The sequence below is a fragment of the Saccopteryx leptura genome, chromosome 3, assembly GCF_036850995.1.
Source record: "Saccopteryx leptura isolate mSacLep1 chromosome 3, mSacLep1_pri_phased_curated, whole genome shotgun sequence".
Classification (NCBI taxonomy): domain Eukaryota; kingdom Metazoa; phylum Chordata; class Mammalia; order Chiroptera; family Emballonuridae; genus Saccopteryx; species Saccopteryx leptura.
The window spans coordinates 116,998,084-117,024,513 of record NC_089505.1 but is presented as its reverse complement, the minus strand read 5'-3'; the positions used below and the strand labels follow the sequence as shown (position 1 = coordinate 117,024,513).

General features: G+C 47.5%; 2 protein-coding genes across 2 annotated transcripts; one reads left to right on the top strand and one right to left on the bottom strand.

Moving 5' to 3' along the window:
- Nucleotides 1-2,537: 2,537 nt before the first annotated feature.
- Nucleotides 2,538-10,045, bottom strand: C3H1orf50 (chromosome 3 C1orf50 homolog). The gene is made up of 5 exons (XM_066372138.1): nucleotides 9,921-10,045; nucleotides 9,687-9,802; nucleotides 4,852-4,938; nucleotides 3,543-3,674; nucleotides 2,538-3,209 (listed from the first exon to the last, which is right to left on the bottom strand). The coding sequence occupies exons 1-5, from the start codon at nucleotides 9,994-9,996 to the stop codon at nucleotides 3,024-3,026; spliced, it is 597 nt and encodes a 198-aa protein (XP_066228235.1). The 5' UTR covers nucleotides 9,997-10,045; the 3' UTR covers nucleotides 2,538-3,023.
- Nucleotides 10,046-10,254: 209 nt separating this feature from the next.
- P3H1 (prolyl 3-hydroxylase 1) lies at nucleotides 10,255-25,835 on the top strand. Its single transcript, XM_066376034.1, has 15 exons — nucleotides 10,255-10,770; nucleotides 14,378-14,530; nucleotides 16,215-16,404; nucleotides 16,546-16,677; nucleotides 17,532-17,671; nucleotides 19,904-19,993; nucleotides 20,307-20,359; nucleotides 20,532-20,653; nucleotides 22,332-22,459; nucleotides 22,593-22,688; nucleotides 23,147-23,297; nucleotides 23,940-24,057; nucleotides 24,454-24,529; nucleotides 24,804-24,944; nucleotides 25,355-25,835. The coding sequence occupies exons 1-15, from the start codon at nucleotides 10,306-10,308 to the stop codon at nucleotides 25,508-25,510; spliced, it is 2,211 nt and encodes a 736-aa protein (XP_066232131.1). The 5' UTR covers nucleotides 10,255-10,305; the 3' UTR covers nucleotides 25,511-25,835.
- Nucleotides 25,836-26,430: the final 595 nt, after the last annotated feature.

Here is a 26,430-nt window from a genome sequence, read left to right as displayed (position 1 = left end):
GAACCATGGTGAGTACTGAGGGTGGTAAATCATGTAGTACCTTGGCAAGAAGTTTGGATTTTATTCTAAGTACAATGAGAAATGATTGGGTTGTTTTTATATAGAAGTGTTATGGCTTGCTTTATAATTTTCAAAGATGATGCTAACAGTCTCTGTGGAAACAGAATGGAGGGTGAGAATAGAAGCGGGGAGCCAAGTTAGGAGGCTACTGCGTTAGTCCAAGCTAGAAATGGTGTCAAAAATAAGGGGGCAGTGGTGGAGGCGGTCTGAAGCAGTCAGATTTGGATTTTAAAGACAGAGAGAAGATGGCTTGCTGATTTGTGTGGGATGAACAAACAGAATCAGGGATGACTTAGGTTTTGGCCTTGACAGCAGTGTGAGATAGGTGCCAATGGAAATATGTAGAGAAAACTGGTGATGAAACAGGTTTACGGGTAGAGCTCGACTTTTGTTTTAGATATGTTAAGTTTGTAATGATGGCAAGTAAGGCTGTCACATAAACAAGTCTGCGTGAAACGTGAGGGCTGTGCATGCAGTCAGCAGCATGTGGCGGTATTTAAAGCCTAGGGAACGGATTAGATCACCTCATAGAGAGAAAGTAGAGGGCCAAGGGTTTGGCCCAGAGCAGTTCAAAATGTGTCAGGAGACTTAAAAGGTGCAGTTGATGAAGGAGAAAAGCAGACGGTAATTCCAAATCAAAATGAACAACCTTTCAAGTAGGAAGTGCACAACTGAGAAAGTCTAATTGCTCCAGGCACTCAGGATCTCCTTCCTCCCAAATTCAGCTCCTTAATAAACGTTACCTTGTAAAGGGGACAGGTGCCCAATGGCTTGAGTTGTGTGGCCTTAGGTATTGGAGAGGGGAGAGAAAAAGTTGCCATGTTAGGGAGACCCACGTAGTAAGAAACTAAGGGCAGCCTCTGGCTATCTGTGTTAGTAAATAGAGCCAACAACCTCAATCCAACCTTTGAGGAACTGAAATCCTGCCAACTTAAATGAGCTTGGGAGCAGATCCCTCCCTAGTTGAGAGTTCAGAGAACCCGGCCCTGGCCCCTGGCCGATAATTTCATTGCAGCCTAGAGAAACCTTGAAGCATAGAACCTGTCAAGTGTGCCTGAACTCCTGACCCACAGAAACTATGAATAAATGGGTGTTGTTTCAAGATATTGAGTTTGTGGTGATTTATATAGCAATACATAATTTTTTTTTTTTTTCATTTTTCTGAAGCTGGAAACGGAGAGACAGTCAGACAGACTCCCGCATGCGCCCGACCGGGATCCACCCGGCACGCCCACCAGGGGTGACGCTCTGCCCACCAGGGGGCGATGCTCTGCCCATCCTGGGCGTCGCCATATTGCGACCAGAGCCACTCTAGCGCCTGGGGCAGAGGCCAAGGAGCCATCCCCAGCGCCCGGGCCATCTTTGCTCCAATGGAGCCTTGGCTGCGGGAGGGGAAGAGAGAGACAGAGAGGAAAGCGCGGTGGAGGGGTGGAGAAGCAAATGGGCGCTTCTCCTGTGTGCCCTGGCCGGGAATCGATCCCGGGTCCTCCGCACGCTAGGCTGACGCTCTACCGCTGAGCCAACCGGCCAGGGCGCAATACATAATTAATATCATGTATTATTACCATACAGATCAGAACCTTCTGAAAAGCTGAGAATCTTTCTGTCATCAAAATCAACTACTATACTAGTGTGTATGTGTGTGTGAGTGTGTCCCCATAGCATCTGTCACAGGCTTTTGCAGCTGACTCCACAGAGCATCCCTTATGAACTGAGTGACCAAGTTCCACCTGGTTGATCTCATCAGGTTCTAGCCCCAGCCCCATATGCGCTAGAACTTTGTGGATCATTTACAGCTCGCAAGGACTGCTGTATATAAAGCCATGAATATCAGATGGAGTTCAAGTTTCACCAAGCAGATCAGCACGAGGGACATCCATCCCCAGAATGGAACTTGGGTAAATGAGGTCCCAAGTACACATCTACCTTTCACAGCATGTTCTGATAGTACAGGCCACTGAAGGAAGTTGTGCCATGATTGATATATTCTATTTTTTAGTTAACTTCACTGAATAAACAGGAAGTGAGGTCGAGTCCCACAAGTGTCCAGTCAGGTTCAGAGTAACTCAGTCAAAAACCCCTGCTAAGTTCTGAAATAATTCAGATCAAAATGAGTTGCAATCTGAGTTAACTCATAATCAACAGGTTGACTATTCTTTCTTGTTTTTCACTCATCACCCTAGTCTCTCTTCCACAGTAATTTAAAGTTGTCATTTAAATAGATTTATCTTGCTGCAGATGGCTGAACTCTGAATCTCCTTCTCAATGACACTGCTGAATGGATTCATACAATGGTTAGTGGCAGCCTCCCAGATCTCTTCCAAGTCTAAAACTCCATGAGTTAGCGGCTGACCGTCCCCAAACCTAGCAGTCGCTGCTTCCTCAGATTCTCTCGTCACTCTAGCTAGGCCGAAAGAGCAGAGGGGCAAGCCAAACCTCATCAATAGCGCCGAAATACAGAATCACACACTCTCCAGTGCAGCCAAGCCAAGTTTATCAGCCTCCATTACCCAACATTCTTGTTCCCAGGTGAATTTGAAGCTGAAGTTGCTCCAACTGTTAAGTAGCCTAAACCCAATCTTAAAGACCAATTACAAAAAAATTTACAATAGCCCCCTTCTGGAAATCGTCACCAGTCTTTATATGGGAAGAAGAAATTCTTCTTTCTCTAATGCTCTGACTTATGAGGACAACAGAGGAGACTAAGAAGAAGGAAAGGACACTATGCTGAAACTGACTGGTTGTGTATCTATGACCCACAGAGGATCCCAAAAAAGACTGATGTGGTTCATTACCACAACTAAAATAATGACAGCATTACAATCGCACAAGGTTTCCTTCCAAGAAGTTTGTGATTCACCTACACACCCTCAATTCTCATGCCACCTCCCCTCAAGGCAGAGAAGGGGGGCAACAAGGAGGTGATAGGTCCTTGAATGAGAGCTGTTTGTCAGAGTCCATTCTCACTGAGTCAGTCCCTGGAAGTTGGGATCAGGCTTTGCCGGCAGGGCCATTGGCTGGCTGAGCAACTTGTCCACTATGCTGATTTTAGCATCTTGCTTCTCAATATCCTCATATGGGGTCCAGGACATGTCATGCTGTAGCTTGTAGGCACCAAGGAAGTCATGTGGACAACTTGTTCCCCATTCCTGGAGAAGGCAAAGGAGTCAGTTCTGATTAGGGTAAAATACAAAGACGTTTCTTAATCATGCCACAAGTTTCTTTTATGGCTTTTCACTTCAGACCAGTCAGAATCATCCTAGAAAGTATTACATTACACATCAGATTCTTCCCTTAACAGAGATAGTGGCTGTGAAATAATTTAAACACACATGTATACTTTTCAGAGTCATATCTGGGCTCATACCACCTCCCATTTTCTGGGAAACCATTTACCAGCCTCTATGCCTACATTTTCACATATACACCAAGAATTTCCCAAAGATTAGAGTAGATTTCTGTGTAAAAATAAGTGCTCTTACCTCTGGAGAAATAATAGAAAAATACCGCTGACCACTCTCCCGTTTATAAAGGTAGTAAATGCTGCCAGGTTTTTTCACTATATTACAAGCTACATGGTGCAAGTCAGCATCTCTGCGAGCATCTTCCAATACCTAAGAACCACAGAGAGGTAACCAATTAGGAATTGGAGGTAACAGGTACTCATATTCAGTGCTCATCCCAGTTAAAATCTAGAAACTGTTCTATGTTTATGATCTTGTAAAAACTCCTTTAGAAGAATTACATTTCAAAATGTTAAGCATTACTGACTTTACTACTTTTTTTTTTTTTTTTGCCATGGCTGGATAGCTCAGTTTGTTAGAACATCGTTCTGAAGCTCAGAGGTTGCCAGTTTGATTCCCAGACAGGGTACATACAGAAACAGATCAATGTTCCTGCTCTCTCCCTCTCTCCCTCCCACTCTCTCTAAAAATCAATAAAACAAACAAAATACTACATATACATATAGAAAAGTACCATTATTTCTAAAAAAAAAAAAGAGAGAGAGACCTTTCCCTGGCCAACTGGCTCAATGGTAAAGCATTGGCCCAGCGTGTGGATGTCCTGGGTTTGATTCCTGGTCAGGGCATGGAGAAGCCACAATCTGCTTCTCCACACCCCCTCCCTTCCTTCACCCATGGCTCAACTGGTTTGAGCACAGGCCCGGGGCCTGAAGATGGCTCCATGGAGCCTCTGCTTTAGGTGCTAAAAAGCAGCCCCAGATGGGCAGAGCATCAGCCCCAGATGGGGGCTGTCAGGTGAATCCTGGTCTGGCATATGTGGGAGTCTGTCTCTCTATCTCTCCTTTTCTCACTTGGAAAAAAAGAAAAAAAAAATTTTAAATTAAAATGAAAACCAAAAAAAAATTTTTTTAATTGATTTTTAAAGAGAGGAAAGGGAAGAGAGAGAGAAGCATTCATTGTTCCACTTAGCTGTGAATTCACTGGTCGCTTCCCATATGTGCCCTGCCCTGGGATCCAACCTGCAACTTCGGTATTTCAGGATATGCTCTGACTAAACTAACTGGCCAAGGCCAAAATTTCTTTCCTACTTTTCAGTAGTAAGTACATTACTTTTATAACTGAAAACATATTTTCCCCTCAAAATGATTTACTTCACTGAACTTCCTCCTAGTGAAAAAACTTAGCTTTTAACCTCTTGAGCTTATTCTATTTTACTCAATACTTCTCTATTTTTAGGAGGTAGTGAAGACAAGCTACAATAATTATAAGCAAGTTCAGTCAATCTTGTGAATTAAATGAAGAAAATAAAGGCCTGCCTATGACTTACCTTCCTGGCTTGCTCTTGCAAATGCTGGATTTGCTCAGCTATCACTGTCAGCTTGTTGGTGGCATTTGCCCGGGTGAATTCATCAGCCTAAAGGTGAGAGAAAACTAAACTGTGGGTTGAAAAATAATCAGACTTCCATGGTGTTCTTATTCAGATCCCAATGTGAAGAGTTACATCAGCATCTTTGCTTATGCTATTCTTCCTATCCTCATCACTCTCCAAGAACTCCCATCATCTCAAAGCCCAGCTCAAACAGCACTGCTTATGAGAAGTCAACCTTCACTTGACCACACACCCCCAAATTAAGTGCTCCTTCTCTTCTACCTCCCATAGCTTTCTACCCTTTTCACTCTGTGTTCTAGTCACAATGAACTTCTTTGGTCCATCAACATACCCTTCTTTCTCTTGCTACCAAATATATATGCCCTCTCCTCCATCTAATACACTTTCCCCCTTGCTCTCTGTCTGACTAACCACACTTACTCCTCAGGTTTCCATTTATTTTCTCACGCTTAAACATTTCTGAAATCAGGAATTTTATTTTAATTACAATAAAAACCCAAAGACACTTGTGATATGGCTCTTATTACCTGCTAGATAGCAATCTAGTATACACAGAAAGTATCTGTTAATATGACCATTAACTCAGTTGGACTTATATTTACATTCATAATTGTTACTTAAAATGTATTTTAAAAGATTTTGCTATGGTATAGACCTAAAACAAAGTTATAATGTACACATAAGACTGCCTGTGTGCTAGAAAATGCAACTGAAGGCAGGGGAAATTGCTCAAAATAAATCAAATAAATTTGAAAGCTAGAAGAGATGGTGGGACCTATTGATGTAATGGGAAGGATTATCATTCAGGCATCATAAATGTGTCAAAAACTTTGAGCTTAGGCCCTGGCCGGTTGGCTCAGCGGTAGAGCGTCGGCCTGGCGTGCGGGGGACCCGGGTTCGATTCCCGGCCAGGGCACACAGGAGAAGCGCCCATTTGCTTCTCCACCCCACCCCCCTCCTTCCTCTCTGTCTCTTTCTTCCCCTCCCGCAGCCGGGGCTCCATTGGAGCAAAGATGGCCCGGGCGCTAAGGATGGCTCCTTGGCCTCTGCCCCAGGCGCTAGAGTGGCTCTGGTCGCTGCAGAGCGACGCCCCAGAGGGGCAGAGCATCGCCCCCTGGTGGGCGTGCCGGGTGGATCCCGGTCGGGCGCATGCGGGAGTCTGTCTGACTGTCTCTCCCCATTTCCAGCTTCAGAAAAATACAAAAAAAAAAAACAAAAAAAAAAACTTTGAGTTTACGTTCAAGGAAAGCTGATTAACTTCCAGTGGTATACAATTAAGTTAAAGAAATTAGGTTAAACTTGAACCTGAACTAAAAAACATTAAGAGAATTTGTTAGTTAGTTGAGGGAGCTTAAGGTAAAATGTCCCACAAATACAAATTTAGCAACTACTGTGTGTCAGACACCATGCTGGGTACTGAATGCACTGGCAAAATGAGAGGTCCCTACCTTCATCAAGATTACACTCTAATACAAATATAGATTTAGAATAGAAAGCAAGTTGCAGATGTAATTTTAAATTTTCTTGTAGCCATATTAAAAGTAAAAATAACTAAATATAATTCTAATAATATATTTTATTTAACCCAATATATCAAAAGCATTATCATTTCAACATACAATTAACCTTAAAATTTGTTGAGGTATTTTAAATTTCATATTAAATGTATATTTCATACTTAACAGCACTTATGAATTCAGATGCTAAATTGTTATTGTAAATACTTGATCTACATTTAGACTTCATAAAATTTATAGCTGAATCAATCCCAATAGTCAAATTGTTACAAAATATACTTAAACGTTTCTAATAATTATCAGGATTTAAAATTTAATTAAAATTACATAAAATTTAAAATTCAGTTTCTCAGGTGCACTATACATTCCAACAGCCATTCGGTAGCTAGTGGCTACCATATTATATAGCACAGCACTAGCGAGTAATACAGACACCAAAAAGAAAGATAATTAAAGATAGTATCATATGTACTTGGAATACTGATGCACTATTATGAATGAAACAGCCCTAATTAGGTAGTAGAAGCAGATCAAAGAATTAACTGGTTTAATAACAACAACGAGTGGTGAGGCCTGCAATTGGAATGCATGTGTAGAGGCACTCAATAATACCGTCATTTAGATGGGGTAGGGGATAGCCTTCTACAGACAAAAGGCTGTTCACTAAGGATGTGACATTAATGGGTCTAAATAAAAGGACAGGGCAAGCCATGCAAAAAACTGGAGAGCCTGACCAGGCGGTGGCGCAGTGGATAGAGCGTCGGACTGGGATGCAGAGGACCCAGGTTTGAGACCCCGAGGTCGCCAGCTTGAGCGCGGGCTCATCTGGTTTGAGCAAAAGCCCACCAGCTTGAACCCAATGTCGCTGGCTCCAGCAAGGGGTTACTCGGTCTACTGAAGGCCCATGGTCAAGGCACATATGAGAAAGCAATCAATGAACAACTAAGGTGTTGCAATGCGCAATGGAAAACTGATGATTGATGCTTCTCATCTCTCTCCGTTCCTGTCTCTATCCCTCTCTCTGACTCACTCCCTGTCTCTGTAAAAAATAAAATTAAAAATTAAAAAACAAAACAAACAAAAAAAAAACTGGAGAAACTTTTAGGTATTTCTGAAGCCAAAGCAAAAGAATTTGCATTTTGTTCCAAGGACAATGAGGTTCCTTAGGTGGTTTACAGAACTAAAGTAGTTCCTTTTTGTTAAGGTGGAGGCAGCAAATCTCTGTTCCTTGTAAACACTTTAAGAGCCTAATTAAAACAGAAATGAGAATACTTATAATTACTAAGCACAAACTCTAGCCCCCAATCACTGAGGCCCTTTATATATATTATGATTTAATTCTCATAACACCTTATGAAGTTGGAGATGATAACTTTACTTTCTCATTTTAGGAATTAAACTCAGAAAGGTGATGCAACCTGCCCAAGGTTTCACAGCTAGTACATCGCAGTTGAAGATTTGAACAGAGATCAGTCTAACTACAAATCAGAGCTTTCTGAACACACGTTAGTACCTAAAAGGCATGTCAGAGGTCAGTCCTGCTGGGAAGTACATCTCAGAACACAGGCAGAAAATATGCTTGATTCAATCTGTTTGTATCTCGAGTGTTTTTTCTTCAGCTTCTCAAATAGCGATAACATGGGAGAAATGGCGGCAGCACAATAACATATCCTATTTTACTAGATTATAGGCTGAAGATCAAACACTGTGTTGTTTCAGGCCATTGTAATAAACATGATGGTTACTCAGTAACCCATGAAAATGTTTGCCTAAAATTTGGCCCTGGAAGCCTCCCTCCCAATAAAAGTGATCTGCTTAAACAGACACATGACATTCTTCTAATTCATAAAGGTTATACTTTGCTCCCCACCTCTTTAGAAAAGAGAAGGGACAAGGTTTGAATCAAAGGAACTTTCCTAAACATTTGAATATTTCTTAAGAAACACAAAACCTGAAGTATAGAGGAATATATGTGAGGAAATTTGAGCATATTAATTATTAAATATTTTTGTACAAAAACAAAGACCTCTGAACATAACCAAGGCCAAATGTGATAGTGTATACAAAGATGAGTGGATATCACAGCTTTAAGGGAGGGCCCAGTACAAATTGAAGAGGGTTCTACAACTGGAAGTACAAGAGAGTAGATGGAATTTGGGGGTCTTTTTGTTTGGGTTTTTTTTTTTGTTTGTTTGTTGTTTTTTTTAACAGGGACCGAGAGAGTCAGAGAGAGGGATAGATAGGGACAGACAGGAACAGAGAGAGATGAGAAGCATCAATCAGTTTTTCGTTGCAACACCTCAGTTGTTCATTGATTGTTTTCTCATATGTGCCTTGACCACAGGCCTTCAGCAGACCAAGCAACCTCTTGCTCGAGCCCGTGACCTGGGGTCCAAGCTGGTGAGCTTTTGCTCAAGCTAGATGAGTCCACGCTCAAGCTGGCGACCTCGGGGTCTCGAACCTGGGTCCTCCGCATCCCAGTCGGATGCTCTATCCACTGCACCACCGCCTGGTCAGACAGAATTTGGTTTTTCAAAGCTTTAGAACTGGGAACTCTCCTAGTTCAAACTCTGCATTTTAAAAAGAAGCTAAGGTCCATAGAAAAGTTATTTGCCTCAAGTCACAGTGCAAGTTAATATCAAAAGTAGGATTAAAACTCATGTGTCCAAATTCCAGTGCTTTTTCTGTTATTTCACATTTCCTCCTTATTTTACTTCTTTTAGCAATCAATGTCTAAGCACTGGGCTTGTTCACTACTATCCAATGAAAGAGGACAGAGGACAAACTTGGAGTCCTTGCCCTTCTAGAAGATGTCAAGTTTTAAAAGCTCCCAGGTAACAGGTAAAGATCTTACGGGAGACAGTTTTAAGTGGACTACTGCATTCCCGGCAGAATCTGCGTTAGAATGATCTTTGAACTTTCCTGGAAACTTCTCTTCACATGTCAAATGAGAAGAATAACTTCTGCACTGTCTACCTCACAGACCTGTCCTAAAGCCCAAATGAACTAATGAATATTGACAGTGCTGTACAAACCTTCCCACGAAGGGAGATTACGGGCACTCAAGTTGTAGCTGACAGGGCCTTTAGTCTCAGATTAGAGTCAAGTCAGGCCACTGACTCGCAATGACAGTTTCTCCCATGTAAAATGGAGGCAAAAAAAAATGCTTCCCCACACTTAAGTGGCTGTGAGATCCGACGCAGGGCCAAACGTGAACGAAGATGGTTATTTACTTCCCCAGCCGCACCTCCTCACCTTCTGCACCTGCTCTGCGAGCGCCACGAGGTCTAGGGGGTCCCCGGCCCGGTGCGTGTAGTAGGGGCTCACTAGGGCCAGGCCGCCGGGGGTCGGGGTGAGCTCCACCAGGGCTCCTGTGACACACACCCAGGAACACAGGCCATGAGCGCCCGCCCCAGGCCTCCCGCGGAGCCCGGCAGTCTAGCTGCCCTGTGAGTATCTCTTTCCCCCTTCTGCCTTCCGCCCGCGTACCTCCCCGTTCTGTCGCCGACTGAACTCGGTTTTCAGGAACGCCCTCAGTCTCCCCGGATATTGCAGAGTCCTCCATGACACCACCGTATCTCCCACACTACCCGGGATGCCCGCAGTTGAAGAGCATGCGCACAAGGCCCATGGGCGGAGCTTTCGTGTTTCCTGGCCATTGAGCGTCAGCGCTGCGGAGGTCGGAGGCGGGGTTTTGGTTGACGCACAGGGTTCCTCTGAGGGGCGGAGCCATGTAAACCCTCCGTACAGGCATCGCCCACCTTGGGAGGCGGGGCTTCACGCGGGGCGGGGCGGGGCGGGGCGGGGCTTCCCAGGGGTGGGACTCGGGTCTCCGTGGCGGGTGTCGAGCAATCTGGTTAGGTCTGAGGCAGTGATGGCGGCTCGCGTGTTGAAGCTGCTGACCACTCTGCTGGCGGTTGCCGCCGCTGCCTCCGGGACCCAAGTCGAGTCCGAGACAGGATGGGACATGTCAGCGCCTGATCGGCTCTTCGCCGATGGGACTGCGGCCTACGCGCGAGGGGATTGGCCAGGGGTGGTACTGAGCATGGAGCGCGCACTGCGCTCGCGGGCCGCCCTGCGCGCCCTCCGCCTGCGCTGCCGGACCCGGTGTGCCGCCGACTTCCCCTGGGAGCTGGACCCCGACTCGCTCCCGAGCCTGACGCAGGCCTCGGGCGCCGCCGCCCTCCACGATCTGCGCTTCTTTGGGAGCCTGCTGCACCGCGCCGCCTGTCTGCGCCGTTGCCTGGGGCCGCTGGCCGCCCACTCGCTCAGCGAGGAGCTGGAGTTGGAGTTCCACAAACGGAGCCCCTACAACTATCTGCAGGTCGCCTACTTTAAGGTGCAGACCTTTCCGGTGGCCGAGGTCCTTATGGGCGTGGTTGAAGGCAAGAAGGGGGATCTAGGGGGGGCCCGGGAAGTGTCCGCGGGGAGGGAAGTTGGTCTCTACACCCGGGAGCTCTCCTCGGACCCAGGGAGAGCAAGGACCCTGTCGGGAGACCTGCCTCGCCTGCTTTGCCTTCGGATGGTAATCCCAAAGGTCCAGCCTGGGGTTAAGGCACCCACCAAGCATAATTTGGCCTTTTTTCTCCGGGAGGCCTCCTATCGGGAACTAAAGCGGCAGCTTGGGTTTCTCGTCCTGATTTCATTGTAAGTGTCCGAGTGAGAAGCTAGGACTTTTCTACAATATCTTCCTTCCGGTTCCCTTTCCAGTGATGCTTTTCCTGCTGCCTGAGTGCTGCAGCTTTCTTTCAAGACGTGAGGTTGCCACGTCGCCAGTAGGGGCCGTCTGGTCCCTCCCTGTGGGGGGACCCTCTGGCTATTCTGTCAGGTTTCCAAACAAAATGAGTAATTTCAGGAGTACCAGAGAGCACTAAATCCAAGTGTATACATGAATTTAGAGTACTACTGGCTTACTTGATGATGGTGATGATGATGATGATGATTGATTGATGGTGATGATGATTGATGATGATGGCCAGCACATACTTTCAGGCAGTACTATTTTAAATACAATACCTTGCATTTATTAATTCATTTGCCCAGATCCTGGCAATATCCTGTAAGGTAGGTACTATTATTAGTCCCATTTTTATTGGGAGAAAAAAGAAGGAGCTGTGCTGCATATCTGTCATATCAGTAGTTTAACAGACCTTCAATTCAACTTAGAGACAGAAAATCTTGGAGACCTCAGAGTGCCACCTCTCCACAAGTATTTTGTGTATACGTTTCTGCTCCATTCCTCCTAGTTACTCAGAAGAATAGTGGACTTGAAACCAAAATAAGTGGGCTGCCTTTGGTTATGTCACTTAACAGCACTTTTTAAAATTCTTTGACAGACATTTATTGAGTACCTACTACATTCCAGTTCTTAAAATGCTTGACTTTGTCATTTTTTGTTTGTCTTGCTTTGCTATTAAGAATCACTATAATGGGGCCCTGGCCGGTTGGCTCAGTGGTAGAGCATCGGCCTGGCGTGCAGAAGTCCTGGGTTCGATTCCCGGCCAGGGCACACAGGAGAAGCACCCATCTGCTTTTCCACCTCTCCCCCTCTCCTTCCTCTCTGTCTCTCTCTTCCCCTCCCGCAGCCAAGGCTCCATTGGACAAAGATGGCCCGGGCGCTGGGGATGGCTCCTTGGCCTCTGCCCCAGGCGCTAGAGTGGCTCTGGTCGCAACAGAGCGACCCCCCGGAGGGGCAGAGCATCGCCCCTGGTGGGCGTGCTGGGTGGATCCCAGTCGGGCGCATGCGGGAGTCTGTCTGTCTCTCCCCGTTTCCAGCTTCAGAAAAATACAAAAAAAAAAAAAAAAAAAGAATCACTATAATGGCCTGACCAGGCGGTGGCGCAGTGGATAGAGTGTTGGACTGGGATGCCGAGGACCCACGTTCAAGACTCCGAGGTCACCAACTTGAGCACGGGCTCATCTGGTTTGAGCAAAAAGCTCACCAGCTTGGACCCAAGATCGCTGGCTCGAGCAAGGGGTTACTTGGTCTGCTGAAGGCCCGTGGTCAAGGCACATATGAGAAAGCAATCAATGAACAACTAAGGTGTCGCAACGAAAAACTGATGATTGATGCTTCTCATCTCTCTTCAGTCCTGTCTAGCTATCTCTGACTCTCTCTCTCTGTCCCTGTTTAAAAAAAAAAAAAAGAATCATTATAATGAAGGCAACTAAAAGGGTCTGTGCATGGGACTATGGAAGCACAAAGGAGAGACAAATCTAGCTGTGTCTCACAGAAATTAGAGAGACTTAAAAAAAAGAGGTGACATTTTCAGCTGATTCTAGATATTGCTAGAGGAGAGCAAGGATGACCATTCCAGGTGGAGGGAGGCCAGACCAGGAAGAGGATTTTGTAAACTATAGGGAACTGTCATCAAATTGGGCTTTATAATGCTAATCATGGCCCTAGCCAGGTAGCTGGGGTGGTTAGAGCACCATCCTGATACAACAAGTCAACAAGTTGCAGGTTTAATTCCTGGTCAGGGTACATGCAGGCATCAATGCAGACATCAACCAATGAATGCATACAAAGGGGAACAACAAATCAGTGTGTTTCTCTCCCTCTCCCTCTAAAATCAATTTTAAAAAACTGTTAAAAGAATGCTAATCCTGGAAGTCATGTGGAATAAGCCTTGGAAGAAGGGGAAAGTGGCGGCAGGGTGAGCCATTAGGAAGTGAGTGCAGTGGTTCACATGAGAGAAAGAAACGAGATGCCTCGTGCTTAGGGAGTAACGGAGGGCTCGGGTGGAGTGCGGAGGTGGAGAACAGAGGAAGCAAGAATGCTGAATGATGGGAGAGAATAAATCCATAAACTGAATGGACGTGAGAGAATTTATAATTAAGGAAACTGAGGTACAGAAATGGGGATTATTGGCCTTGAGTCACTTAGCTATTTTAGGGGTAAAGTCAGTACTGACTCCTTGTTTAGTGTGCATTTTACTAGTACCAATGATCAAAAAAGAAAAAATTTTAGCATATTAATAATATGCTATGATTTACATTTATTCAACACTTACTGTGTGCCCAGCCCCACGTGTTATAAGTTGCATATCTATTACCTGGTTTAACCTTCCTAACAATGCGTTGAGGTAGTGAATACTGTTTCCAGATAACAGGTTAGGGCACTGATTTATAAACTTTAACTTGTCGAGAGCCCCAGAAAGTGAGTAATGAAACCTAGATTTATCAGTGGTCTCTCTGACACCAGAGCCCATTAGTTCACCAATAACAGATCATCAGTGATTTATTTTGGATTCCGCATGTGAACCTGTGTAACTTTGATATGCTGGGGTCCATTGCTGTGGGCATTACTGAGACCTGTAGCACATTTCCCCCCTTCAGATATCTGACTAGTCACTTGTTTTAACCTCGTGAGTCCTGGATTTTGAGTCAGAAGATGCCATGTCTGGGTTTTGTGTAGGACCTTAGGATTTTTTCAACTACCCGCCTTTCTCCTGAATGTGTCAAAACGTTTATTTTATACACAAAAAATTTTCTTTTCCTAGGCAAATTATTAGGCATGGTCAAATTGTTAATTGCTCTTTCTCCCCTAACCCTAAATCCTTAAAGCCTTAGATTTTCTTCAGCTCAATCAGTACATCTGAATTTTGAGAGTATATTATTTGGGACAATCAGTCTTCTCTCAGGTTCCCCCTACAATACGACCTTTGTTTTCAAGTATACTATTTACACTGTTGATGCATTACCCCCTGTAATTTGGGGACCCCCTAAGCCTGATTTGGGAAATAGCTGAAAATTTGCCCAGGGCCCTGTGCTCCTAATCTCCGGTTTGTAGTTCCTGCTGTAGATGTTTTCTGGGGCAGGCAGGCGGGGGCACACTTAATGGAAGGCTCAGGAAGACAGATTTCCTGTTTACTGTGGACTGCACATTTGGACACAAACCTTCAGGGTTCTGATGTGAGAATCACATTCTTGTGCTTCGTTCTTAGATAAACAAGTTGGAGAAAGCCGTAGCAGCAGCGCACACCTTCTTCGTGGGCAATCCTGAGCACATCGAGATGCGTCAGAACCTAGACTATTACCAGACCATGTCTGGGGTAAAGGAGGCTGACTTCAAGGATCTTGAAGCCGAACCTCACATGGTGAAAAACTTTATCCTCTTCTCTCTTTTTATTAAAGTGACACTTTCTATGGTTGTTTTCTGATTACAGAAGTTATGTATGTTCATTTTACAACATTAGAAAAATAGCAACTAAGTATAAAATAGAAAGTAATCATTTATAATACTGCCACCTTAAGAAAACCAGTAGTTCGTTCATGTTTTGGCTTGTATATTAAGTTTTCTATATGTAATTTTTAAACATAATTAGCTGTCAAAATCTGCGTGTATTTTTATTTTTTCTCTCCTTATTTTATTCAGTGAGAGGAGGAGAGGCAGAGAGAGAGACTCCTGCATGTGCTCCAACTAGGATCCACACGGCAAGCCCCCTACTGGGTGATTGCTCCGTTGCTCAGCAACCAAGCTCTTCTTAGCACCTGAGGTGGAGGCCGTGGAGCCATCCTCAGCGCCTGGGGCCAACTCGCTCCAATCGAGCCATGACTGCAGGAGGGGAAGAGCGAGAGAGAGAGGCAAAAGAGGGAGGGGTTGAGAAGCAGGTGGGCACTTCTCATGTGTACCCTGACCAGGAATTGAACCTAAAACATCCACATGCCAGGCTGATGCTCTACCACTGAGCAAACCCACCAGGGCCTGTATGTATTTTTCATCATTCTTTCTGAACTAACCTTATATCATGAGCCTTTTCTCATGTCTTCAAATGTTCTTTCAAAACACAATTTTATTTTTGTTTTATTTTTAAAATTTATTCATTATTATTTTTAGAGAGATAGGAGAGAGAGAGAAAGAGAGAACTTGGGGGGGGGGGAAGCAGGAAGCATCAACTCCGATACATGCCTTGACCAGGCAAGCCCAGTGTTTCAAACCGGTGACCTCAACATCCCAGGTCGATGCTTTATCTGTGCCACCACAGGTCTCAAAACACAATTTTTAATGGCTGCATGATAGCCCATCTTATACATAGGTTGTATTAATTTACTGGTCACAGTATTTTGGTCATGTAGGTTTTGTTTTTCACTACAATAAGATGTATAGTATTCTCCAATGTTCTGTTCTATTTGTTTAGCAGGAAAGGTATGTATTCCATAAGAGAGAGTATCTGTGATGATAATATCATAATAGCATTTTTATAAAGAGTATATGTTCTCTTAAGGTTTAATCATTTAGAAATGGAGATCCTAGAAACTATCAGAATGACTTTTAGAAGTAAATTGTGTACTAGTATGTTATACAGCTACATGAAGTTTAGGTGTTTTGGGTTTTTTTTAGTGATTCTGTGACAAAAGTGGCATCGCCCACAGGAATGGGAGCTGCATCCCACTGAGAGGGAAAGAGAAGTCCGGGACCAGCTGCTGGCTGCTGCCCAGTCACCCCTGCTGCCAGAGCGGGCTCTCATCACCACAGACCACATTCTAATATTTGAGAATTAAACCTTTTTTCATTCAACTTTTATTTTAAAACTTTAGCCCACAGAAAAATGAGTGAAGCCAATTACAATGAACTCCCGCATCTTTCATCTAGATTTAGTAAATGTTTTTAAATTTCAAAAGAAGCAAGTGAAGACCATTTACAAAAGGCCTTCGCTATGTAGCAGCCATCTTTTCCTTCCACAACCAGATGAGCAGAAAATGAGGACCGTGTGAAGGTGGCAGGGACAAGGATAGAGGGCTGTCTGTGGCCTGCGTTTGAGTGCTCCTTCCTCCCAGTAGGATGAATTCCGACTGGGTGTGCGACTCTACTCGGAGGAGCAGCCGCAGGAAGCGGTGCCTCACCTGGAGGCGGCGCTGCAGGAGTACTTTGTGGCGGACGAGGAGTGCCGGGCCCTCTGTGAGGGACCCTATGACTATGACGGCTACAACTACCTCGAGTACAACGCTGACCTCTTCCAGGCCATCACAGGTGCGTGGGCATGGCGCCGGTCCTCGGCCGGGCTTGCCCAAGCCCTGAGGACAATGTGATAACACCCACATGGCATCTTCAGCCTTTCTAAATTTCTTAAATCTGACCTCATGGCTATTCCCCCTCTTTGATTCTTTTCAGATCATTACATCCAGGTTCTCAGCTGTAAGCAGAACTGTGTCACAGAGCTGGCTTCCCACCCAAGCCGAGAGAAGCCATTTGAGGACTTCCTCCCCTCGCATTACAATTATCTGCAATTTGCCTACTATAACAGTAAGACCAACTTTCCTCTGTCTTTGCTGCTTTTAAGTAAAAAGCCAAAAGCAAAGTAGGCAGAGATTGTGGCCACTGTGCTCCAACTCCTTTGCCTTCTCTCTGTGGCTCTGGGAGGCTCTGTGCCACATGATCCCTGGGTACTCAAACCACCAGCCAAGGAAGCCCACACCAGCAGCCTGAAAAGCTGGGAAAGGGAGACTCCAGGACCTCTCTCTTGTCCATTCTTTGACATTTATAATCACACTTTGCATCTGAATTAAGTTACCGCAAAGGTTAGGTTGTACTACCATTTAAACCAGCTCATGGGACATTTCTCAGACTTCTCCCTTGTATCACACAGTGCTCTCAGGGGCTCAGTCACTATCTAGAAAAACAAGTCAACAGGGCTTGACTGACTTCCTACTGTGCTAAACATTACAGCATACCCATGGGTATATGATGTCTATAGATGAATTGAGGAAACTAACACATGCCAACAAAGAAACAATCTGCTATTGTAATCTTACCCCCTCTTTTGAAAATCCATAGGGAAAAGCAGATAGGAAAACAGGCATATTCCTGAAATTGGTCTAACTTCAAGGCTAGTGTGAATTTAAGGCCAGTATAAATTACTTGTGAATTTTTGAAGATGTGGGCATGCATATTAGATAGCCCTGATGATATTGAGCACCCTAAAATCAATTCTATATTCTATATTTATACAACTTTTATATATATATCAGTCTATATAACTATTCTAATTCTCCTGTAGCATCTCCCCTCTAATCTGTGCTTCTCTGAGAATGAACATGAGTGGTTCCTGGTATCCAGGATTAGGCCCTTCTCAGCCATTTTTTTCTACCACTTTGCAGTTGGGAATTATACACAGGCTATCGAATGTGCCAAGACCTATCTCCTCTTCTTCCCCAATGATGAGGTGATGACCCAGAATCTGGCCTACTATACCACCATGGTTGGAGAAGAACAAGCCAGATCCATTGGCCCCCGCGAGGTGAGAGACTTGTATCAGTTAGGGCAGCTGTCAGCTGAAGCCAGACCAGAGGGCAGGAGGGGAGCCAATGCTACTTGTTCGCCATGGGGACAGGGTGCCCTGAGCACTCGTCACTTGGAGAATAAGGGAGCACAGGAAGTGTGGAGAGGGTGCTGAGCCTTAATTACTATACTTAGCATGATCTGGGCCCAGACGATTGTTCTCTGAGTTGTCAAAGAAAGGCAGAACTGCAAGGCAGCGTGTCTGCCCCTCTTCGGCACCCACTACTTTGAGACTTGATATGCCATTAGGCCAAGATTTATCATTTTAAATGTTATGCTCATTTTTTTTCACTCACAAGCTCTTTTCTCCATTTTCTTGCCCATCCTCTCTTCCTGCCACCGTCTGATGTCTCTCTCACCATTATTCCCATCTCCCTCCAAAACAAAGAGAAAAATTTGTATAATATAGTGACCAGAATGAAATGCACTAAAATGTTAGCAATGGTTATTTCTGGGTAGTAGAATCATGGTTGATTTTTGTGTTTTGCTCATTTAGATTTTCTGACTTTCCTGCAGTGAATGGGTATTATTTTTGTAATTAAAAACACGAAAAGTTCTTTGTTTTTAATGTGGTGAAATTTGATACTGTAAACCTTGATATTTGTACATATGCCTTGCACAGACCCTAGACCCCTTCCTTCTTGCGCCCAGAGCAATGAGGTGGATTTGAAGTCACTAGTCTGTGTTCAAATCCTCGCTCCTCCACTTACTGGCAGTGTGATATCGGGCACGTCACGGAAATCATAGGCACACTGCATTGCCCTTCTGCATCTTTCTTCCTCTATAAAAGGGGATTGTGTTCTTGCTCTGTCTTCAACAGAGAATGTATCTGAGATTCAAATGAGATAGTGAGCCAACAGGCATGATACAGTGTGTATAAAGTGCTATGTGGATGGGTAGCACCACGGGGGTCCTGCTGATGGAGCACATGTAGCAGGTGGCCAGTTTCTTCACTTCCGACCTTAGCCACTTTCTGAAACGGGGGTGGCTTATCACTGTGGCCCTCAATTACCAGTGTCCCAAACCCCATCTACAGTGTGTGTAAAAATGGCTATAACTTTGGACCTGTTTTCCTATTTGTTAAAAAAAAATAGTAAGTAGCTACATTTACTCTTTACTGTGTAATAGATGGTATAGGACTCATTGACACCGATAACGTTTTCCTTACTGCCTTCGTCTTTTGTTTCAACTGATGATGTCTTCTTTTTCTTTTCCTTCCTTCTGCTGCTTGGAAACTAGCAGGGCACCTAGAGAAAGGTGTGACCCCGGAAGGTACTTAGTGTCCCTGTCCTGGGTAAGCCCCGCCTATGAGCACTTGTGGGAAGGGCCAGATGCCAGACCCAGCTGCTCCTGCTGCAGCTGCCCGTCTCCAGGGAGGGACACGGCCTGCTCCGAGTCTGAGGGGAGGCAGTGGCCCAGGAAAAGTGCGTGGGCTTTAGGATTGGAAAGACCCAGGTTTGAGTGCAGGTCCCTGCTCTACCATTTCCTATGGTGTCCCCTAAAATAACCTGTATAGCCCCTCGGTACCTCAGTGGCTTCTTGTCTGTAGAATGAGGATAATAGTATACATCTCAGGAGGCTATCAAGATTCAGTGAATTACAGTCAAGTCACCTAACACCGGGGTTTCCTTTCTGAGGATTAAACTGAAAAGTCAAGAAGGAACTCTCGCCTGATCTGTGGTGGCACAGTGGATAAAGCGTCGACCTGGAATGCTGAGGTTGCCGGTTCAAAACCCTGGCCTTGCCTGGTCAAGGCACATATGGGAGTTGGGGTTTCCTGCTCCTCCCCCCCTTCTCTCTCTCTCTCTCTCTCTCTCTCTCTCTCTCTCTCCCCCCCCCCTCTAAAAAAAATAAATAAAAATAATTTAAAAAATAATTAAAGAAGGAACTCTCCTCTGAGAAATATGTTCATATACCCTGAGAAATATTAGATTTTCTGTCTTGGAAATTATTGGGGATGTCGGGGCAGGAAGGGGATTTTTCCCTTCAAGGGAAACCTGGTTTTGCCACCTCAGTGGTTCTGCTTGAGCATAGCAGTGAGACTTGTCCGAGGCTGGGGAACAGACACCCCTGTGCTGGGGAGAGGAGCCTCAGTTCCCACTGGGAGTGACGTGTGGAAAGGCAGCGGGCAGCCCCGAGAGGCAGTGGGCAGGGCCGAGTCCAGGACGTTCCCACCACTTTGTTTCTTCAGAGCGCCCAGGAGTACCGACAGCGGAGCCTGCTGGAGAAGGAGCTGCTTTTCTTTGCTTATGATGTTTTTGGAATTCCCTTTGTTGACCCGGTGAGCCAGAGTGGGGGGAATTTGGGGGGTAGAAAAGTGTGAGAGGGCAAGGAATGGGGGTGGTGGTGCACCATATGACTTTAGGGAAAAAATTTAGGGGTGAGCCAACATAGAATCTGTGAAACCGTGTCATTCTGTGAGACAGAATGGGCAGCTCGCTAGAGGTGGCTCAGGTTCAGAGACCTCTCGCCTCATCTCCCAAGATGAGGAGGTGACGTGGTGGGTTCTCCTGTGGGCCCTATTCTATGCATCAAGACCTGGCAGATAAACCAAGTCACCCTACACTGTTAATTTTTTCCTGACCTGTGTTTAGGATTCATGGACGCCAGAAGATGTGATTCCCAGGAGATTACAAGAGAAACAGAAGTGAGGACCTTGAAGAGACTGCATGCTTGGGTCGGTCTGATGGAGCACTGAGGCCTTCTGAGCCCAGGCAGACGCGAACTCCTGGCCAGGGGTGGGCAGGTCTAGTCCGGGCAGTAGGGGCGGGAGCCGGAGCCAGACCCGGAATACGTCCTCAGAATGGCTGTGCTCACAGGTCAGAACGGGAAACAGCCGTCCGCATCTCCCAGGAGATTGGAAACCTGATGAAGGAGATTGAGACCCTTGTGGAAGAGAAGACCAAGGAGTCGCTGGATGTGAGCAGGCTGACCCGAGAAGGTGAGAGGACAGTGCGGGGTCATCTGCGCTGTCGGATGCAGCAAGGCGGCCAGCCCCACGCTAGCCGGGAAGCGGCCCTGCAGCGCCACGCTCCTCGTGGGCCGCCTCAGGGTCTGAGCCAGCATGCTCAGGGCCTAACCTTGCCTTGGTGTCCCTCCTAACTTGCCAACAAGACTTCCACCTGGAGAGAGTGCTGAGAATTGGCTTTTGTTAAGAAATAGACTCATGTCACAGTAACATTAGTATTTGTAGGACAGAACTCGTCCTGTCTCCCTACTCCCAAATGGTTTTCTCCCAGCTTCCATATTCATCCTGTTACCAAACCTCCCCTTTGGGTTCCGCCCTCGCCCGTGGCCACCCTCCAGTCCTCCCGGGAGGCCTCCCGGTTGCCCCTCTGCTCTGTTTCTCCTCACACCCAGCCTTTTTCCTTTCCCAGTGCTGCAGGCCTGCTTCAGTCCCCAGCACCTCCTGTCTGCCCTTGTCTTTCCTCTTCCTGTCTGTCCTTGCCCCTTCCCGCATGGAGCCAGAGCAGTCTCCCAAACACAGGGGCCTTGACTGTGTCCTCCCTGCCGGCCCCTTGAAGCATCTGTTCTGCGCTCCCTGTTACACCTTCTCTTCATCCTCACTGGGCTGCTCCTGGCCTGGAGCCTCTCTCTGCCCCTAGGTCTTTGTTCATGCCTGTCCCCCTTCCTAATCTCTCCCCATGATCCCTGCCTGTGAAGTGTCTTACACACACCCTACAAAGCCTTTCTTACTCTCCTGGCCAGTTGGGACCCCTCCCTCTTTCTGTTGAACTTCAGGGCACCTTTCTTTGTTGTTCACAAGGTCTGTCTCATGCTCATTATTGTTATTGTTGGAACAGGTATTAATGTTATTGTTGGAATGGGTGCTGTCTTCAGGTGGAAATCCCTTGCCTTGTCTAGCACAGTGCCTGGCACATGCTGCCGCTTCAGTAATAGATGGGGTTGGATTGAGTCTCCGGTATGTCCCCAGCACAGAGAGACGGCATAAGAATAGAAGTGTCGGCCTTTGCTCTACAGCTGCTCAAATGAACAGTGATTAACTTAACAAGATTGGCGTGTGAAAGGAATTTGTCCAGACTTCCTTTGTTTTTGAGTGCTTTCAGTGTTAATTTGTCTTGATTCTCTTAACTGCCTGGGAGGTAGGTTGGGTGGATTATAAGATCCTCATTTTAAATGATGATGATGATAGCTAAACTTCTGAGCAATTACTCTGTGCCAAGTATCATGCTAAGCATTTAACGTGTCTTATTGTTCTTTAGATCAGACAGGCATCACATGAGGAAGACGCCATTTTTATAGAGGAGAAAATTAAGGCTCAGGGAGGTTAAGTAACTTGCCAACATCACACAGCTCATGAATACAGGAGTCAGACCCAGTTCTTTCTGATTCTTGAGCTCATGTTTTAGGAGAGTGAAGGTCTAACGAGCCAGCAGCTGTTTGGGAGTGGTGCTAGGGCTAGGACTTGGGTCTCCTATCTTTCAGCTCCAAGTTCTGTCCTTTGGAACTCCCAACCTTTGGAAGTGACCAAACAGGAGATTTCTCTGGTGAACAGGAATCAACTGGAATTGCTATTCCTCACAGGGAAGCAGTATCCGAGGAGAGTCTCTGGACAGAATGGCTGCTGGATTTAGGCTGATCTTGTCATTGCTTTTCAGGTGGCCCCCTGCTCTATGAAGGCATCCATCTCACCATGAACTCCAAAGTCTTGAATGGTTCCCAGCGGGTGGTGATGGACGGCATGATCTCTGATGACGAGTGTCGGGAGCTGCAGAGACTGACCAACGTAAGGGAAACCCAGTGAGCACAGCTTCTCCTGAGGGGCCCGGGCTCCGCCCACTCAGTGCCTCCTGGGCAGAGGGTCTGAGTGGAGGTGGTCAGCTGCCCTGGCTAACTCCACCTGTTTTGGGGGCTTGTAGGCAGCAGCAACATCAGGCGATGGCTACCGGGGCCAGACCTCCCCACACACCCCCAACGAAAAGTTTTATGGTGTCACTGTCTTCAAAGCCCTCAAGGTAGGGTCAGCACTTAGCGTTCTAGAGTGTGGAGAGGGGCAGGGGGAGGCCAAGCTTCGGGGAGGAGCTGGGGATGGTTGTGGGAAAGAGTAAAGATGTCTGCCTGTCGACGTTCCAGCTGCCATGGAGGGAGGGTAAATTAAGCTGGGTGAGGTTAACTTTTGACTATCCGACCAAGAATAATAAAATGAGGCAAGCAAGGTAAGACCAGTATACAAAGCTGAGAGTGCTTTCTGAAGAGTGGCTGACTCCAGGGCTCTGCACCTGGGCATGGCATGCACAGATTCCTCCGAAAGAGAAGTGGGAGAAGGAAAGTGTAATGTGTTGGGGCGTTATGTGTGGAGGCAGAGATACTGCACCTTCAGGGCAGGGATGAGGAGTGGGGCCTGGGGCCTCAGTGGTCCCTGTCGGCCCGCAGAGGGGTGTTCAGGGCAGGTGACCACTGGTCTCTTTGGCAGCTGGGACAGGAAGGGAAAGTTCCCCTGCAGAGCGCCCACCTGTACTACAACGTGACGGAGAAAGTGCGGCGCGTCATGGAGTCCTACTTCCGCTTGGACACGCCCCTCTACTTCTCCTACTCCCACCTGGTGTGCCGCACTGCAGTTGAAGGTGGGCCTCCTGCACCCCTGCGGCCTTTGCTAAGCACATGCTATGCCCAGGCCCTGGCTGGACGCTGAGGACATAGAGAAACAGGATATGGTCCCTTTCATTCTCACCAGGGAACCAACATAAACAAATAATGGCAACCCAGTGTGACAAGACAGCAGAGGAAGTTACAGTCATTCTACCTGGGCAGTCAGGAAGGCTTTCTAGAAGAGGTGATGATAGTTGTGCAGGATGACTAGGAGTTGTGGAGTACCTGAGGTTATGTTCAAGCCAGAGAGAACAGCATGTGCAAAGGAGCTGAGGCATTGAGCAGCCCAGTGGCTGGGGGAACTAAGAACGTTGCCATCCTGGAGAGTTGGGTTAACAGGGTGGGGGGCAAGCAGAAGAGACTGGTGAGGTCCTCAGAAGCCAAGTTATGGAATGCTGCATTCAAGAGTTTGTTTAGCAGTGATTCTCAGGGATGGTGTTGGGCATGCAGGTGGTTCTGTTCTGACGCCTGGACTGATGCATCTTAGCTAGAGACCCCTATTCATTGGGTATTCCCAAAGACCCAGACTCATTTTGGGAAGCACCCCCCATGCCAACAGGAGAGCTGCAGTATCTCCTGAGGCACCTCAGCAATAACGGGTGTCCCCTTGGTCCCAGAGGCCCAGGCTGAGAGGAAGGACAGCAGCCACCCGGTCCACGTGGACAACTGCATCCTGAACGCCGAGGCCCTCGTGTGCATCAAGGAGCCCCCCGCCTACACCTTCCGGGACTACAGGTGCCAGCCTGCCCTCCGAGCCCCCCAGTGCCCTGCTCTTTGCCCCCTCCCCCAACACACACACAGGTTTGGGAGCAGTTGTTCCCAGAATCCAACCCCTTGTCCCCAGACCCTCTGGATAGGAAGTCAGACAGTAAGGAAATCGTTCCAGTGTAGTGTGATGAGTAGGACAGTGAACGGTGGGCTTGGTACAGCAGCACCCCAGAGAAGGGCATGGTGGATTCTCTGGGGAAAGTTGGGAGTGATTTGTGAGGCCTCAGAGAAGGTTCTAGAAGGCTTTCTTCCTGTGAAAGACCCTTCCAGCTTCTGGGTGAGACGCAGGCCCTGGAGCAGTGGGTCGTCTGGGGAGCGGGAAGAGGGGAAGGGCTGTGTCGAGACGCTCTCTGCCTCTCCCAGCGCCATTCTGTACCTAAATGGAGACTTCGATGGAGGAAACTTTTATTTCACTGAACTGGATGCCAAGACCGTAACGGTAAGTGTGTTCTTGTCCCCATTCCTTACAGTCAGAAACCCTCAAAATGCCGGGCAAAACAGCCAGTTGGTCTTCCCAGTGGCCAGTGCTGCGCTCCCCAAACCAGGGGGACTGTGAGGTGTGTTGGTCACCCCTGTGACTGGTCACCTGGTTACTCTTCAGCTCTGGTCTTTGGGAAGTTAGCCTGAGGGCCTACCCTTGATGGTGGACCCAGTGACCCCATGTCTCTTCTGAAGGCAGGTCACAGTCTGTCCTATGTCCCCTTTGTCTTCAGGCAGAGGTGCAGCCCCAGTGCGGAAGGGCCGTGGGGTTCTCCTCCGGTACTGAAAACCCGCACGGAGTGAAGGCCGTCACCAGAGGGCAGCGCTGTGCCATCGCCCTGTGGTTCACTCTGGACGCCCGGCACAGTGAGCGGGTGAGAGCCGCCGGCACTGTGTGGCCCGAAGGGCTTGCTATGTCCGCCTGCCCCAGTCCCTGCCGCTGGCTTAGACAGGCAAGGCGCACAGGGCTTGGCGGCTTGGGAGTCCGGGGGGCTCCTCGCTCCAGCACTGTCATCATGGTCACTTTGCCTCATCTTCACTGGCCTTTCTTCCCTACTTGTAAGGGGGTTCCAGGTAAGGGGGCATGATGAGGAGTGACCCTGGTTCTTGGTTCCTTGTTGTGCACTGCCTTAGCTGGCTTTGCCCAGAGAGAGGACCTGTCGGGAAGGAGGTGAGCTCGGAGGCCCCTGAGGAAGGGCCTTCTTGTTCTCCGGGAGGTCGCCCCTGAGAGGTGGTGAGGATCTGGTCCAGAAGCCTCTCTGATTAGCAGGGCTTGTCCTTGCAGGACAGGGTGCAGGCAGACGACCTGGTGAGGATGCTCTTCAGCCCGGAAGACATGGACCTCCTCCAGGAGCTGCCCCAGGAGGCGCAGCGGGGCCCGCACCAGCCTGGAGAGGAGACTGTCTCCAGCAGTGAGCCAGGGCGCAAGGATGAGCTCTGACGGCGTCCAGCTCACCGTGGACTGTTAGACCCATGTGAGGAACTCCATCCTGCGGCCTGGCCTGGCCAGCTGCTGGGGGCCACGGAGCAGTGGGGCGCTTCCGTCTGCTGCCCAGAGAGGGGCCCCTGCTCACAGCCGTCCGCACGGTGCTGCTGCTCTTGGAGTGGACATGGCCAGACAGCCAGCTGCGCTCTGGACCCGGCTGAGGGCTCAGGATGCAGGCTCAGAGCCACCGCAGGTGCCGGCACAGGTAGCCATGTGACAGCGATACAGTATTTAAGTGTCTGTGTAGACAACCAAAGAATAAATGACTTGTGTTTTTTTACTTGGTAGTTTGTTCAGAGACTAGAAACATGCCCACCTGCCCCAGAAGTCGCACTGGGTAAAAACTGCCCTGGGCAGGCTCAATGCAAGGAGGCCTGGCTCAGGACCCCGCTTAGCGCCTTTCTGTGCAGCCCCAGGCCAGAACTTAACCTCGGGGACCTTGGAGTTGTCATCTCTATGATGGGGATCACAGTCCTCACTCTGCCCAGCATGTGGGCAGTTGTGTGTATCGGGTATGACAGTACTTTGTGAACTGGAATGCTCTGGGTGAATGGTAGGAATTATTATTAATCCTTCTCTGGCAAGGAGCAGCAGTCAGCAGTGCTGTGGCCTCTCAGCCCCGTGTCAGCCACATGCGTCTTGCTCTGCTGCCTGGCCTCGGTCCCCATACCTCAGGGCCTCCGTATGTGGGGCAGCACCCACCTCTGGGAGACAGAGAAAGAGCAGAACTGGAGATTCTGCTCTTCTGGCCCAAGTGCCAGTCCCCTCCTGGGCTTGAGATGCTGTGGGTGTGTTTGGGAGCCTGTTCCCAGTGCTCATTCATTCATTCATTCATTCAACCAGTGTCTATTGAGCCAGTGCTGGGAATGTTTAGC